This window comes from Carassius carassius, chromosome 40, assembly GCF_963082965.1.
Source record: "Carassius carassius chromosome 40, fCarCar2.1, whole genome shotgun sequence".
NCBI classification, from domain to species: Eukaryota; Metazoa; Chordata; class Actinopteri; order Cypriniformes; family Cyprinidae; genus Carassius; species Carassius carassius.
This window is the reverse complement of record NC_081794.1, coordinates 20,315,537-20,331,104: the sequence shown is the minus strand read 5'-3', so window position 1 is coordinate 20,331,104 and position 15,568 is coordinate 20,315,537. Positions and strand designations below refer to the sequence as shown.

Here is a 15,568-nt window from a genome sequence, read left to right as displayed (position 1 = left end):
GTAATATGAACAAAACGAATAGGAACATATTCACTGGTAAAGGTGAAGGGGAGTAGCTTGAAGATGTCATGTTTCAAAATCACTTGACATCACCCAACGTTCCTCTGGAGGCAAAACGTCCTCTTAGGCTTCGGCTATGGCTGTAGGGTTGTTGTGAAGGTATAGAGACTATGCCGTTTCTCGTTTGTTACTCTAGAGTAGACCAATTCACTTTATTGAGGCATACTGCCCCCATCTGGTATAGAATGTGGAGTATGACTTGATTTTTTTGCCAGACATGACAGATGGCACCTTTAAATATAATTAATTCTGTAATTAAATTTTTTTATCATACATTTTTTAAAAGTTTAGATCTGACTAGTCTCTGAAAGATTCATCACTGTGGAATCCCAAGGTAATGCTTTAAAATTTCTGATTTAAATTTTTGAGTGGATTTGTCTAATGCATTTCGTACACAAGTATGCATGGTATGAATTAGTTTCAAGCTAAAACATCTTAATAAACAGCTGTCACACAGACATTTGGGTCAAACAGACACATTGGTGAAACTCCCTCAATCATAAATAGACAATAAGCAGGTATGTTGGCACATGGCCATCTGCCTGAGGAAAAAAAAACCAGGTTTGCTAATGTTAGAAACGTTGTTTTGTATTGTAAAGGGATTTATTTACCCTTTGCTCTGTGAACAGTTCAAGCCACTTATTCTGATTCTTAACAGATGTAATTTGTAGATGTGCAATATCAAAATAATATCATCATATTTGGCCAAAACTAATTTGGGTCATACAAAACATGTTACACATGAGCTGCCATCTTCTGTGATCCATGAGCCATTGAAATGTATTTGAATGACTTGCACTAAAGTAAAGCAAAAATGAATAAAGCACTGCATTGGACACCTCAGTTGAAAATGATACTGAGATGAACTGCAAAAGTTGCATTCATTTACTGATTCACATCATTTGAACAATAAACTGATTAAAGCAGATGACCACAAGACAATGTTTTCACAGAAAATTTTGTAGAATATGAAAATATGTACTAAATATATATTTAAAAGGAATGGTGTTTTAAAACACATTTGTGTTCTTTGTAACTGCCTTCATGTGAAAAGAAGATAATGTAAATGCAATAATGTAAATTTAGGTTACATTGTATTTTGATAGTCCCCTTTAGACATTCTACTAACTAGAAGTAACTTTGCAACTACGTCAACTAATTCTCATTAATTTGCACCAGGTGTCTACAAACTGTCAGAATAGACTGTTAGGTTTAGGGTTAGTTTAGGGTTGACATGTACTTACAAAGATTTTTAAAGTATGTATGTTGTTGGCCCATCAAAATTGTTAGAAGATAATAAGCAGACAGACTATTAATTCTCCAATGATTGCTAGTTGACATGTAGTTCCAAAGTTACTTACTGGTATTAGAATGTCTAAAGTGGACATCAAAATAAAGTGTTCCAAAATTTAACAAATATTTTTTATTCTGTATGTATTACTGTATTACAAATGTTTGTGTATGATTTATACAGTATGTAGCTTTTTATTCTAAAGGTTTAGTCTTGGCTTATTCCAAATTTTGGAGTTCCAAATTATATACCTGTTTAATTGTACAATGTATCTGTTTAAATAATTGTCTGAATGTGTGCATTCTGTACAAAGTGCGAGATGAAAAAAAATCAGGTGAAAAGTTTGCATGGGTTTTTAGGTGTGGAACAAACAAAGTGCAACAGGGAAACACAGTCCTATAAATCTAGAATACTATTTAACCCTATAAATTCTAGATTATTATTTTTATTCAAAGCATTTACTAAAATTACTTAATATAGGCTTATGATGCATATTAGATCGTTAGTTAGTGTCCATTCAAAAATGTTGTGACATTCTTTTTCTATGACATTTATTTGTCATGATAATTATTTAGACTACCACACATGTATTTAACCCTTGGAGACACAAAACCAAATGCAGTCAATGATAAAACCTCCTAATCACTCCCAACCCCAACTCAATCTGCCAAGAGTATATTACACTTGCAAAAAAGCCAGGAAAAGGAAAGAAAGACAATTACAGTATCATTTGAATATTTACTTATTGAGTATGTACATATTTCAGTCGCAGCTTACTTCATATGCTTCAGAAGCAAAATTTCTCTTTGTAGTATCTGGTTTACCACAATACCATGAACACGTTTGTCTGGTAGTTTCCAGAAACAAATGACACGGTCAAAGGGGAGGGAGTCTAAACCTGAGCTTACATATTACCGTCTAAACTTGAGCTTACATATAACCAGAAACTCCTCCTTTTTCCAGCATAATGAATGCTTGGGAAGAGACAAAAGGCCTCTAGCTTCCTCCTAAACTGTCATCATAACATACATGTTGTGAGAACTGAATGACTTTTGACGTTGACGCAAGGTATGGGAATACTTTTACAGAATATGGCTTCTGAAATGATTCTGCTTGTGATGCTTGTAATATGCAAAGAAATATTGCTGAAGCTATTCAAGTGAATTTAAAACTTTCACAAAAACATCATGCAATTTTATTATATAGCATATTATTATATTATGGAGTGTTCATTTCCATTGCATTTTAATTGTTCTTCTGTTGACATTGCTTTTTTTTCTTTTACAAAATCACTGTTGTTTACATCTGTTTATCAGAGGCTTACATAAAAACAACTTAAACATTTCACATCTGTTTTAGAATTAAAGCAACAACTTCGAGATGTTCAACAACAAAGTCAACCGTAAAACTTATATTAAACTGTGTGTCCTCAATGTGTTTAATGTGGTTTTAATTATGTTTAATTATGAACCAGCGATGGTGGAGGAATTGTACACTGGATACCTGATCAAGTCCCCCGCTCTAACAGCCCTGACTAAAAACACTGTTCGTCTCATATTGCAGTTCATCCTAAAATCTAAATACCTGCAGTCTGTCAAAGAAAACTGGTTTGCTCCCATCATTAAGATCATATTTCTAATTGCCATCACTACACAGTTCCACGAAAGCCAGCATGACAAGTAAAATAAATGAATAAATAAAAATAACTAAATAAATAATTTTTTAAGGCTCCATGAAATCAAAATGTATGTTTTTTTACTTTTAGTCAATGTCTATTCGTTCTGAAACCATGTATATGTTAGTAGTGTAGCATTTAGTAGTTAGTAGTATATAGGAAATATACACATTATTTTGCCTTGTGAATCACCAAAGCTTTATCAGCATTATTCATTTAGTATATTTCCAAAGCATAATAAAAGGAAAAGACAGTGTAAGAACAATAAAATTAAAAGAAAAACTTAAAAGAAAAACGTACTGCTTACTAGCAAGAGGTGATATGATGCGATTTTAAAATTTCCTTTATCTTTGGAGTGTTACAAGCTCTTGGTGCATAAAGAAGATCTGTAAAGTCTCAAATCCAAAGAGATATTCTTTATAAAAGTTAAGACTTGTCCACGGCCTCCTAAAATGCCTCATTTAAACACGTCCCACGTGTCTACTTCACAATGTGGGAAGATTTGCATAACACCACCCAAACCTTCACGCAAAGAAAGAAGACGTAACTTTTATTTTCGCTGTAGTATTGTTGCTGCCATCACCACCATGTTGAGGATACGCTGTCTGTTCCATTGTGGAAAAAAAAACCACTTTGTTTGGCCTTCCAAAAGAGGATGTATCCGCCGGCCGTGTCCGTTCTCAAGCCTGCCAATGGTGCGCACTCAAACCCACCGTGTGTGACGCTGTGTGTTTTATTTTGAAAGCAACCAGATACTGGCCTTCAATGACCTGCTTATAGACACAGTAGAAGAGATACAAACATACGTAAGAAGACTAAGCAAGGACGAGGTAAGACGATGATTCACAGTTAAAGAATGTTTTTTTTTTTTTCTCACTACATTCAGAGAGCTATAAATAATTCTACTGGATTTACCTCTAGGTAAAACTCACTCTTCAGCGGCTCATAGGATCCCAGCCTCTGCACTCTAAACCCTATCTATTATAATGAGGACAAGAAAATAATCTCTTGTGAATTCATCAAGATATTAGAAATATGTCTGTGGAACATTAAACCTAATTCAAGTCTAATCATACAGGTGGAAAACAAGGTGTAAATGAAGAACAGAATAGCAGTCAGGTTATCTAAAGTAACTTGTCCTCTTTTGACTTTTACTTTATAAGTATGAAGGTTAATTCACACTGAAGATGTTTGATGATTTTTAAAGATGCACTTTTTTCTTCTTTTTTTTACAATGCTAACAGTATGAGGTACTTTATATACTGTGTATATACAGGTTGTCTGTCATTGTGTATTTGTTTTGCAAAGAATTTAACCAATGAAGTATTGTTTCTAGTCTTTATGCATTGATTCAAATGTTTCAGTCACTCTTTAGATTGATAATTATTGAATAACGTAGTCTACATAAATATCTACTTTAATTATGCAGTTAAAAAAGCTTGTATTTGCCCTTTGTGATGAGAAGTACTATTAAACTTTTTAAACATTTTTTTCAATTATTTTATGTTATAAAAATGCAAAAAAAAAATTTTTAATACGATAACAAATTTGAAATGGTGTGTAAGTCTATGAGTGTATATGTGCAGTAAGTCTATGAGTGTATAATTCAGTCACAGCTAACAGTATGAGCCTCAGAAGCTACATTTATTTTGGTAGTAGGATGTTTTCCACAATAACTTAATGGCATGAACTTGTTTGTCTGGTAAGTTCTCCAAAGGAATGACAAAGTCAAAGGGGAGGAACTTAAACATGAGCTCACATAAAATCAGAAACAACTCCTGCATAACACTCTGTAAGAGACAACGGACCTTTAGTTTCCTCCTTTACTGTCATCATATCATACATGTTGTGAGAACTCTTCAGAGGACTGAGATTTTACTGTGACACAAGGTAAACTAATAATACTATAGAATATGGCTACTGATTGGATGATTACGCTTTGTGATGCTTATAACAAATAGAGAAATAATGCTAATACTATTCATCTGAGAAAGAAAAAAAGTTTACACATTGTCTTTTCTGAAATATGGCAGAGGGTTCATTACCATTACATTGTAATTAATCGTGTGCTGCTGACAGTGACACTGCACTGAATATTAATTTACAAAAGCATACATCGCTGTTGTTTACTTCTGTTTATCTGATATATCTGATATATATCATTGGCTTACAGTAAAGAGAAAAAAAAATGTAAACATGTTACATCTATTTTAGAACTTAAAGCAAACAACATCAGGATGTCCAACAACAAGAAATCTCGTAAGTCTAAAACATCTTAGGAAAAATGGGATAATCTAGGAACTTAAACCCGAATTGGAAATGTGCAGCATTTAATGTTTTAAAGTTTTAATTATGTTTCTGCAGCAACGACTACAACATTTTATAGTGAACCAGCAGTGAAGGAACTGTACACTGGATACCTGGTCAAGTCCCCACCTCTGACCCTGACTAAAAACACTGTACGTCTCATATCGCAATTCAACCTGAAACTGAAACATCTGCGGTCTTCAAAGACAGTTCCTCGGTTCATGAAACTTAGCAGTTTTATATATCTTTTACAGAAATCATGGAAGAATCGTTTCTTTGTACTCTCCAAGATCGGTGAAAACACCTTACAGCTGTCATATCATGCAGACGAAAAGAGAGATAAACCCTTGGGAGTGATAGACATTTCTAAGTAAGGAAAAGACTGTCACATAAATAAATACATGAAGTATTTTCATGCTAAAATGAGAATGTCTTCCTGTTTCAAAGGATCAGCTTGCTGTTCACTAGCCCTGAGAGACATCAGAAGTGGGACTGGGTCAAGAAACAAGCAAAGGGCTCTCCATCTTCTGTGCTGTTCTTGAAGGTGGAAGACGAGACACTAAAACAATCCAGAGAATATTTCCTCATTGGAAAAGACCGGTTTGCCACCATTATTTTAACCATTATCTCCCATTGCCATCACAACCTAGTTTCACGAAAGAAGTGTTAAATGTTTTCTTGTGTTTTCAGTGCTGATGTGGATGGTTGGCTCAATGCATTAATCAAGGCGATGAAGACCCAGAAATCACAAAATAAACTACCACACACAGATGATAGTCAGGTAAACAAACCTTCTCTCTCTTCCTTTTTGTCTTTACATAGATGCTTAATAAACTCATTCATGTTTGAGCACACCTACTGATACTTACTATCATTTTATACATTTGAGAACATTTGGAAATACGGCGATTATGCAGTAACAAAAATTAATTATTTTTGATCAGAAGGTTTTAGCATCATAAACCAAACATTCAGTCAAGTGTACCAAAACTTTTGAGAGGTTGTGAATGCTCACATGCTTTACATTTTTCCACAGGACAAGAGATCTAGATCAATTACTCTTCCTGCAGACTTTTCAGAACCAAACGGTGAAGATCAGCCTGATAACAGACGGTCAGCATTTGAATTAACTTCTCTGCCACAAAACGATCATTATGACTATCCCCGCAAGCTCAGCGAACCTCCAATAACAGTAACACGCAAGGTTTTACACAGTTTCTTTCACATATGCATATGATAAAAAATACTATGCACAAATAAAACTCAAACCTTTATCAGATTCCATTTATTGAGGAAAAAGATGAGAAGGAAGGGAAGCAGGATGAACCTCCAGAGGACAACAGTGAATACATGACCATGGGATCAGTGTAAGTGTTTGAGAGCACTTTTCCCCTTAACTGGCCTTGTGGAATGCGCTCTGTAGATAAAATACAACTTTCAGAGATACGGTTTAATTTAAGTGTTCTGTGATCTTTTCTGATTAGGCAAAGGATGAAAGATGACCAACAGGAGGATGACAAAGCATGCAAAGAGAAAAAGTAATTCTGATTCACAGTTACAGTATTTATCATGAGATCACACTATTGTGTAAGATATGCAAGATACGATAAATATATGAATTATCATCAGCATGTTATTGTTTGCCACATTTTTTTTTTCAAATCAGATCATTTTCCTCCATGTCCCAGATGCAACATATATTGTATATACATATATTGTATACATATATATATATATATATATATATATATATATATATATATAAAGTCCGCAAATCAACACTATTTCTTAGCATCAATTAGCAGTCTATCTTGCTGTTTAAAGAGTTGCAACCTTTCTAGTCTTGCTCAACAGGTCTTTTTTTTTGGATGATTTATAAAACGAAAGCGAACACTTGGCAATGTTTTATCATACCTGGGAGATTCAGTCATCACAATGTTTAAACTCTAAACAAGGATATGTTCTGTGGTGGTTTGACCCTTGCTCAGTCTGATTAATTTTTTTCCCTTAGTGAAGTTCGCAGGCATTCTAATCAGTCTTTCGTTGTCTATTCTGAAAACTATGGCTCAACCGAGTCTAACAACAGGTGATTTTTATAAATTCAAACAGGACTGTAACCACCATATTCAGATTAGCTGGTTACCAGTATAGTGTCTGACACTTTAATGATATAATTATTAATAGTGGTCTGCGCTTATCTTAAATATGTAGTTACATTAGCAGGGTGCTTCTGCTTTAGAGAAAAATAAATATTGAGTGTATCAGTGTGTCAGTTGTTGAGTAATATTCTGTCCTTTCCTAATGAAAATCCTCAGATATATATTTAGCACTGTGGTTATGATAAATGTGGAATTTGCATGTTTCTGCTTTGTAGTGAATCGGAAACACATGTTGATGAGGAGATCTGCGGTAGTCAAAATGGTGTGACAAACAATCTGATCTTGGCACAAGGTGGCGGCAAACCATGGTAAATTATATGATAATTGTCATGATAATTAATGACATAGGCTCTTCTAGAATCAATGGTTATATAAGTAGAAATGAAATACTTACCATGCATTATATTTCATCTCTCATTATCCTCTTCTCCAGTATGTCTGAGTATCAACAGATTCAGTGTTTAAAGGGGAATCAGAGCCTGCCCCCAGACACAGTACAAGCGATTCAGAACTGCATAAAAACACTAACCAAGGATGAGGTAAGATGATAATTCACAGTAAAGAAATTGTCTTTATTTCCATCACTGTAATCAGAGACCTATAAATAAAGTTACTGAAATTACCTGCAGGCAAAACTCCTAATTCAGCGGCTTCCAGAGCTCACACTGAAACCTTCCCAACACACTGAGGACACAAAACAAAGTCTAATGCAAAATCTCTTATCACCATCAAAATAATAGAAATGTTGTACACGTCTAATTTAAGGGTCACAGGGTCTATGGGACATTAAAACTTATTAATTTACTGATACAGGTAGAAAATAAGGCAGAAGATGCAATCTGATTATCTAAAGTACCTTGTTCTGTTTTGCCTGTATAGTTAGTAATCATGTAAATATGTAAAAAAAAAAAAAAATACAAAAAAAATAAATAAATAAATACAAAATAATATATATATGTCTTATGTACATTAAGTTACATATGTGCCCTAGTAAAAAAAAGAAAAGTAATATTTAAAATACATTTATTTCATACGACGTATAGCATATTTACTGACAGTGTTTGAGACTTACTGATATAAAAAAAATGATGAAACTTTATTTGGAGTACTACTTGTGCACAATGCACATTTCTTAATATTAAGCCTAAAAATGTGTTTTAATGCCACTATTGATAAATAATATCAGACTTTAAATGCAAGATATTTAAGGTGTACCACTTTAGCACAATCAAATATACTTCAGTATATCTTTAAAATGGACTTCAACACTACTTCTGCACAACTAAAGTGCATTAAGCACAAAATCAGCTCTTCCAATTTCGCAGACTTTAAGTATACCAGTTTAGCCTACCAAAAACTGCAGGGTATTTTTATGAAGTATTTGTAGTATACTTAGCATGAAATAAATGTATTTCTAATACATTTTAGTATATTTCTTTTACACTAGGGTGATAGTGGGTACTGTATATATTTGTTTGTTTGAAGAACAAGCGTCAAGTATTACTTAACATCTAGGATGAGAGATAACCCATAGTGAAAAACAGTAGTAAGCCTATTTTATATATATATATATATATATATAGATTAATTATGTTTTAGAAAAGCATGCCTACTGCATATTGTTACACTGTGAAGTGTTATTAAACTTACCATTTAACAGTTTCTGTGTCTTTTTTATTTTGCTGTGTACATGCGATAATAAATCTTTGCATAAAAATTATATTAGTAGTTTATTTCTTAAAAAGAGCAACAAACGTTATTAGAAAGTTTTTAACACATTAAACTATCTATACAACTAACCATTTATATTCATTGGTTATACCTCATAACTCCCTCTATTGTTTAAACAGACTGTACAATATTCATTTCACAAACTCATGATGAATGGATGAACACAGATGTGGTTGTTCTCTCTAAGATGTTGTGGTTGCCTGTCTCTGTAGGTTTTTTTTACCTGTAGCTTCCTCCAAACAACCACATTTGCTCTGAATGAAACCAGTTTTTCTGTATTCTTTAACAAACACAACTGATTTTTCACAAGTGCATCTTAAAGCACTGAAATGCAATATGAACAATAAGATGTTGATCAGAAACCTCTGTACTCAGAAAACACAAGTTTATGAAAAGATAATTTAAATATCTCCTTGCTATTTTGTCCGATATATTAATTACTTTTGCTGGTGCTTTGCGGCAAGCTTTATGTACACGCAAATAAAGATGGAGCAGCTCTAAGGGGTGCTGGAAGGCTGTTCCACAATCTAGGGAGAGAAATATCTATCTCCTCTACGTTTCAGCCTTGTAGAGGGAACCAATAGTAGGTTATGATTACTAGATCTTAAATCTCTGGAAGGGTTGTAAGGGTGCAGCAATTCAGATAGGTAATGCTGAGCGAGATTGTGCAAACATTTATAAACAAATACGAGGATTTTAGATGACTGGAGAAATCAGGGTAGACAGGATTCTTCTAATTCCATCAAAGAAACTTGGAAGGCAAAAAAAATAAAAAACATTTTTGCAGTGAGATTAAATTCATACACCTGCAGATACATTTAGGATAACAAGAAGTACTGTATGACATAAGTAAAGATATTATCATGGGCTAATATATAATCTCATGTTAAAGTTAACCCCCCTGAGTATGATTTCCTAGCAAAGCAGTATTTTCATTCCATACTATGGAACAGTTTCAAATGCATTTCAGTGCCTTTCACAATGATCGGAGGAATCATGGGCTAAAAATGACTTCTAAATATAGCATCACCTACTTCCTGCATTATATAAAAACAAGTTAGTAAAATACACAAATCTTGATAAATAATGTATTGCTAATGCCAATACATTTTCAGCATATATTTTACATTTATTTGCATTTGGATTGTTCTTGGTTTGGTAAGATTTAAAAAAAAAAAAAGAAAAGAAAATGTTATTCAGCAAGGATGAAAAAGAAACAATAAGACCTTCTGATTTTAATAAAAAATTAGATTCATTTTCTATTCATCAAAGAATCCTGAAAATAACACCGTTTCCACAAATACATTAAGCACCAAATCAGCAAAACACAATGATGTCTGAATTTTCACGAGACACTTAAGATTTAAACTGAAATTTCAGCTTTGCTATCACAGGAATAATCACGTTTTAAAAATAATAAGAATGTAATAGAAAACAGATATTTTAAATTGTAACAATATTCTACAATATTACTGTTTTTACTCTATTTTGACCAAACAAATGCAGTCTTAGTGAGTGAGCATAAGAGATTTCTTTCAAAAACATTAAATATCCCAATCATACACTTTTGAATGGTAGTGCATGTAACTCCGGATTAATAAAAAAAAATGCACATCCTTAGATGAATGCAAAAAGGTGTTTCCTCATTCTTATGCATTGCTCCTGTCAGTGATGTCAGAATATTTTTGGAAACCACCCCTTGAACTAAGTTACCAACTGTCCACTAGCCTGTGAAATTATTACTCAACATTCTCACTATTACCAGTCATTTCTTTCACATATTTGCATCCTCCATATTTTCATTTACAGTATATCTTACTAATTATATTATACCCATAATTACACTTCATTGTCAAAAATGTCATGTCTACCCATTTTTTTTTTGATCACCTTATAACCAATCCAAGTTGCACTAATAATTGAGTTATAAACTGATTTTCCATTTCAATAAAGTATAAGAACAAAAGATATTCTTTTGAATATTTATTTTCCTGCATTAAATGTCTACATTCATACAGTCATTCAGGGTTGGCTGTTGGGCCTGTCTACCATTTAGATGCAAGTAATTTCAAGGCTTTGGGGCTGCAGCAGCAAAATGCCCCATCATCCCTGCTTTTGTATTGTTCGGGGTACAACCAAAAATAAGCGGACAACTCTATGAAATCAGAAATTGTACTTGCTGCAAGTCCATTTAATGACTAATAAACTAAAACCTTAAAAATCAATTCTAAAATGAACAGGAAGCCAGTGAAGAGAAGCCAATATAGGTGTATTTTTTTGCACTTGCATGTCCCTGTTAACAGACGAGCAGCAGCATTTGCGGCCATCCAAGCCCTAACCTCCTCAAGACAGTCCAACAATATAGAGTTTGCATCTTTCCATTTCAAAGGGAGATAAAGTTGTGTATCGTCTGCATAATGAAATGAGATGCCGCATTTCCTAAAAATGGACCCTAATGGAAGTAGATGCAAGGAAAATAAAATAGGACCAAGAATGGAACCCTGAGGGACACCATACGAGAGGGATGCAGACAATGACATAAAAAACCCCAAGACGGACTGAAAAACTTCTGTGAGATAAATAAGATCTAAACCAACTCAACACAGTTCCCCTAACTCCAACGCAATGCTCCAACCAAGAAATCAGGATGTTATGGTCTACAGTGTCAAATTCAGCTGTAAGATCCAGGAGCATGAGTACAGCATAATCACCTGAGTCAGTAGCTATTAATAGGTCATTACAATGCGGATGCTTTGATCGCATCCAATCAAATGCATATTCAACATACAGTATATGACCATTTAAGGTGCCAAAAAACTATGTCCTCCAGATGCATTTCTAAGAATTTAATGCAAATCATTTTCGAAGTTGCCAGGATGTCTAAGAAACTAAAATAACACTTCTGTCTCACACTTGTCTTGCACACACACACACACACACACACACACGGAATTTCCTGTTATCTCTCAGCTCATCAAAAATTCAAGCACACTAAAGCACCCAGAGACAGTCTAAAGAACACTCTTTAGTACAGTGAAGGAAATATTAATATTTCAGATCGAAAAAACATTTCGACACACTCTTTTATGGAGAAAAGATAACAGAGCTCACATCAGGTGTTATTGTTCTCTCTCCTGGTGATTTATAGAACTACACTGAGTTGTTGGAAATGAGTTACTTTCTCTTCCTGTCAGTCAATAAATTTATAGTTTGAATAGAATAGGTAAATATTTATTATAAGACTTGTTACAAATCTTACATTTCTTATCTCATTAAGAGTATATATACAGTGTATACACTGTTGTATGACAACAGTTTTGTCACTTTTTCACTGCAGGAATGTATTGGCAATTTTAGATCTTGTTAAACACATTCTGTTTTAAACACATTCCCCCAAAAAAAAAACACTCAAACAAAACAAACATGCAATCGACCCGTGCACACTGTACTTTTTAGGTAGATTGATCAAGTAATCTTTGATGTATTGTCCTAGTGCAAGCTGTTTCTTATGGTTTACTTATAAGATGTAAAATCAATGCACTCATCATCACTCATCTAAAACCCTTTGATGAATCTCAATTGTCTCAATAATCTAATGTCTATGAGCCTGAGGAGAGTATAATGGACTATTACTTAGCCTTTTAAATATACTCTCATATACAAATATTAACTGGCTTTAAAATGTACTCAAAGTTACAGAGGGCCACAATTACTTGAGTTACTAAATATAAATTATTCATTTACATTTAGGATATTATCAGAAATTATGAAACAGGTCATACATGGACCTTGCACACGGAAGTTCAAATGTGTTGAAATCTTACAAGAATCTAAAGTCGCAAGGTATTTGTGTAAATAACCACAGCCATCTAAGGCATCAAGGAAAAGAATCAACATGCATCACTTTTACCACGTTTTTAAGTCAATGCCAGTAAGGACCTGGTCGTTACTATGAACAATTATTCCATAAACCTAAAATATGTTTTTAATAAAGGGAGGACACACAACAAGAAACTCCACCTGCTTCAGTAAAAATAGAAGGCTTCCTTCAAAATCATGACATTCAAATTTGTGAAAACAGGACAGCAGTACAGAGGACACTGTTCTTACAGCGACACACCCAATAGTTAAGGTAATCCATTTATGATGTATTGCAGGTCAACTGATTCAATGACTAAACCGAACTGATTTATTTGAGCACATTATAAAATTACAGCTACACTACTGCTTATTATATATTTGGCAATATGCATCTTTCTTGCAGTTTAAAGAATTAGACTGAAAAGCACCCATTTCAAGTTTTTTAGTTAAAAGCTTTGCTTTGGTTTTTCAACTATCAATATTCCTAGATCGAATCATCATAATGACCGGAATCATGCAGAATTGTACATTTTAAGGAGATAAATCAAACAAAAGAAATGTCATTAATTACTCACCCTCATGTAATTTTAAACCTGCATGACATTTATTCTTCTGCGTTTTAGCAGAGATTCAACATCTTCCACATGAACAGCAGACGTAAATCAGGTATGTCTGAAATCTTTTAACAACAGTTTTAAACAACGCTGACTGGCTGGAACCAGAATAGCCAAAGATTGGATTCTAAAATAATAATTTGTCTAATTGAAATTGTTTAGAGAGAATGATTACAGATAGTGATAAGTGGTTCAATTCTGGTTACTTGTATTTACTCTTCTGCAACAGATTCAAATGCTTCATGTCACAACGAAGCAGCTGAGGAGGACGAAGTGTGCACAGGTTTTCTAATAAAGTCCCCTCCACCTAGACAGATAAAAAATATGGTATAACATTTGGATTCCACACAGAAATATCAGCAGTTTATATGTATCTAAGACGTTTTATCATTCATTGCAGAAATCATGGAAGAAACGCTTCTTTGTGCTTTCAAATACAAATGACAACTGCCATGAGCTGAAATACTACAAAACCACTAAGAGAGGCAAACCTATAAAATCTATACAAGCTTCCACGTAAGGCAAACGCTGCCGATTTCTCATCACGTAATCAAAAAAGGGTTAGTATTAGGTAGGGATTTAATTCTATTTTCTGTGTAGCATCAAAATGCTGCAAGTGCATCCTCAAGAAAATCCAGCTCTTGATTGGATCTGTAAAGCCTTCAAGTGCTCTCCGGACACTGTGCTCTCCATGGAAGCAGAAAATCCAGGAGACAAGGTCCCAAGAGAATTTTTCTTCATTGGCGACAGCAGGTTTGCTATGATTACCATTGCTGTACCATAATTCCCATACTTAGCAAAAAGCTGCATTAAAAAAAGCCCTTTTAGTGCTAATATATGGGATATGTTGTTTTCAGAAAGGATGTGGATAGCTGGTACAAAGCTTTATCCAGGGCTACGAAGGTGAGACATTCTACTTTTTGCCTATGAGCTTAATAGCTTTAATTCAGTCATAATTCTCTTTGGAAAAAAAATCATTAAACAATCAATTTAGTTTTTTATATATTCAATTGATTTATTAATTATATTATTAGTTCTAATTGTTAATCAAGGCAATTTCATGGGTCTTAAATAGTTCATTTTTCAAACTGTTTATAGAATAACAGAATTGAGCAACAAACTGAACCTCAGAGCACAACAGAATCCAACTCAAATGACCAAAGTCCCTCTGACACAAAAGAGGTACAGTAATTCACAAACAATTCTTTCACATGGTTCTGTGAGACTTTAATTCAGTGCTCATAATTTTGCCTGAACTATTTCTGAATTGTACCTTTCAATAACTGCAGAATGAAGTTGATAGAAAACCCCCACTGCCTCCAAAGAAGAGGCCAACATCTGAACATGTCCCCACCCAGAACAGTCAGTGTAGCCAATCTCCCAGAAGCAGCCGATCTCCAACACCGGTATGGCATAGTTAAACCCACAAACATACACTTTCACTTATAAAACCAAACTCTTGCATCATAATTCAATATAACCATACTGCATACCTTTGGTTCAGGTTGATGAAAATCTGCAAGAAGAGGAACCACTGGATGAGAAAGTGGAAAGTAATGAGGACAAGTCGTCAGGGTATGATAAACTCTCGTTATGTATTTCAATCTACTTTACCTCAATTGAACCTGTTAGTGCTTGTATACCCTTAAGTATCAAGTATACTTTTGCACAGTCATTTACAAATGTACTTTGTGTTCACACGAGTTTACCTCTAGATTTTTTTTAGATGCTAATTTTGAGCAAATGATAATTATTTGTTTTCCTCTCCAGGGAAAGCGTGACTGAAAACGGTCTGTTGGACTGTGTCACAAAAGCAATCAATGATGTGAAGACACTACAAACATCCACTGAGTCAGATGGACAAAGGTAA

General features: G+C 33.9%; 2 protein-coding genes across 2 annotated transcripts; both read left to right on the top strand.

Moving 5' to 3' along the window:
• The first annotated feature begins 4,674 nt into the window (after positions 1-4,674).
• On the top strand, positions 4,675-7,804 carry LOC132121883 (pleckstrin homology domain-containing family S member 1-like). The gene is made up of 11 exons (XM_059531619.1): positions 4,675-4,916; positions 5,241-5,285; positions 5,391-5,485; positions 5,588-5,703; positions 5,781-5,933; positions 6,024-6,114; positions 6,370-6,537; positions 6,612-6,700; positions 6,818-6,871; positions 7,345-7,419; positions 7,708-7,804. Exons 2-11 carry the CDS (start codon positions 5,264-5,266, stop codon positions 7,802-7,804), a joined length of 960 nt encoding a protein of 319 aa, XP_059387602.1. The 5' UTR covers positions 4,675-4,916; positions 5,241-5,263.
• A 5,904-nt stretch (positions 7,805-13,708) lies between these two features.
• plekhs1.1 (pleckstrin homology domain containing S1, tandem duplicate 1) lies at positions 13,709-15,568 on the top strand. Its single transcript, XM_059531617.1, has 9 exons — positions 13,709-13,750; positions 13,928-14,025; positions 14,099-14,214; positions 14,299-14,451; positions 14,556-14,601; positions 14,797-14,880; positions 14,988-15,104; positions 15,203-15,273; positions 15,469-15,568. The coding sequence occupies exons 1-9, from the start codon at positions 13,729-13,731 to the stop codon at positions 15,566-15,568; spliced, it is 807 nt and encodes a 268-aa protein (XP_059387600.1). The 5' UTR covers positions 13,709-13,728.

Bases quoted from the DNA above. Each gene is read 5' to 3' on its own strand.
- LOC132121883 (XM_059531619.1), top strand. From the start codon at position 5,264: ATGTCCAACAACAAGAAATCTC. The intron at 6,115-6,369 runs GTAAACAAACCT...ATTTTTCCACAG, and splicing joins CACACACAGATGATAGTCAG to GACAAGAGATCTAGATCAAT. The intron at 7,420-7,707 runs GTGATTTTTATA...TCTGCTTTGTAG, and splicing joins TCAACCGAGTCTAACAACAG to TGAATCGGAAACACATGTTG.
- plekhs1.1 (XM_059531617.1), top strand. From the start codon at position 13,729: ATGAACAGCAGACGTAAATCAG. The intron at 14,602-14,796 runs GTGAGACATTCT...AACTGTTTATAG, and splicing joins CTTTATCCAGGGCTACGAAG to AATAACAGAATTGAGCAACA. The intron at 14,881-14,987 runs GTACAGTAATTC...CAATAACTGCAG, and splicing joins GTCCCTCTGACACAAAAGAG to AATGAAGTTGATAGAAAACC.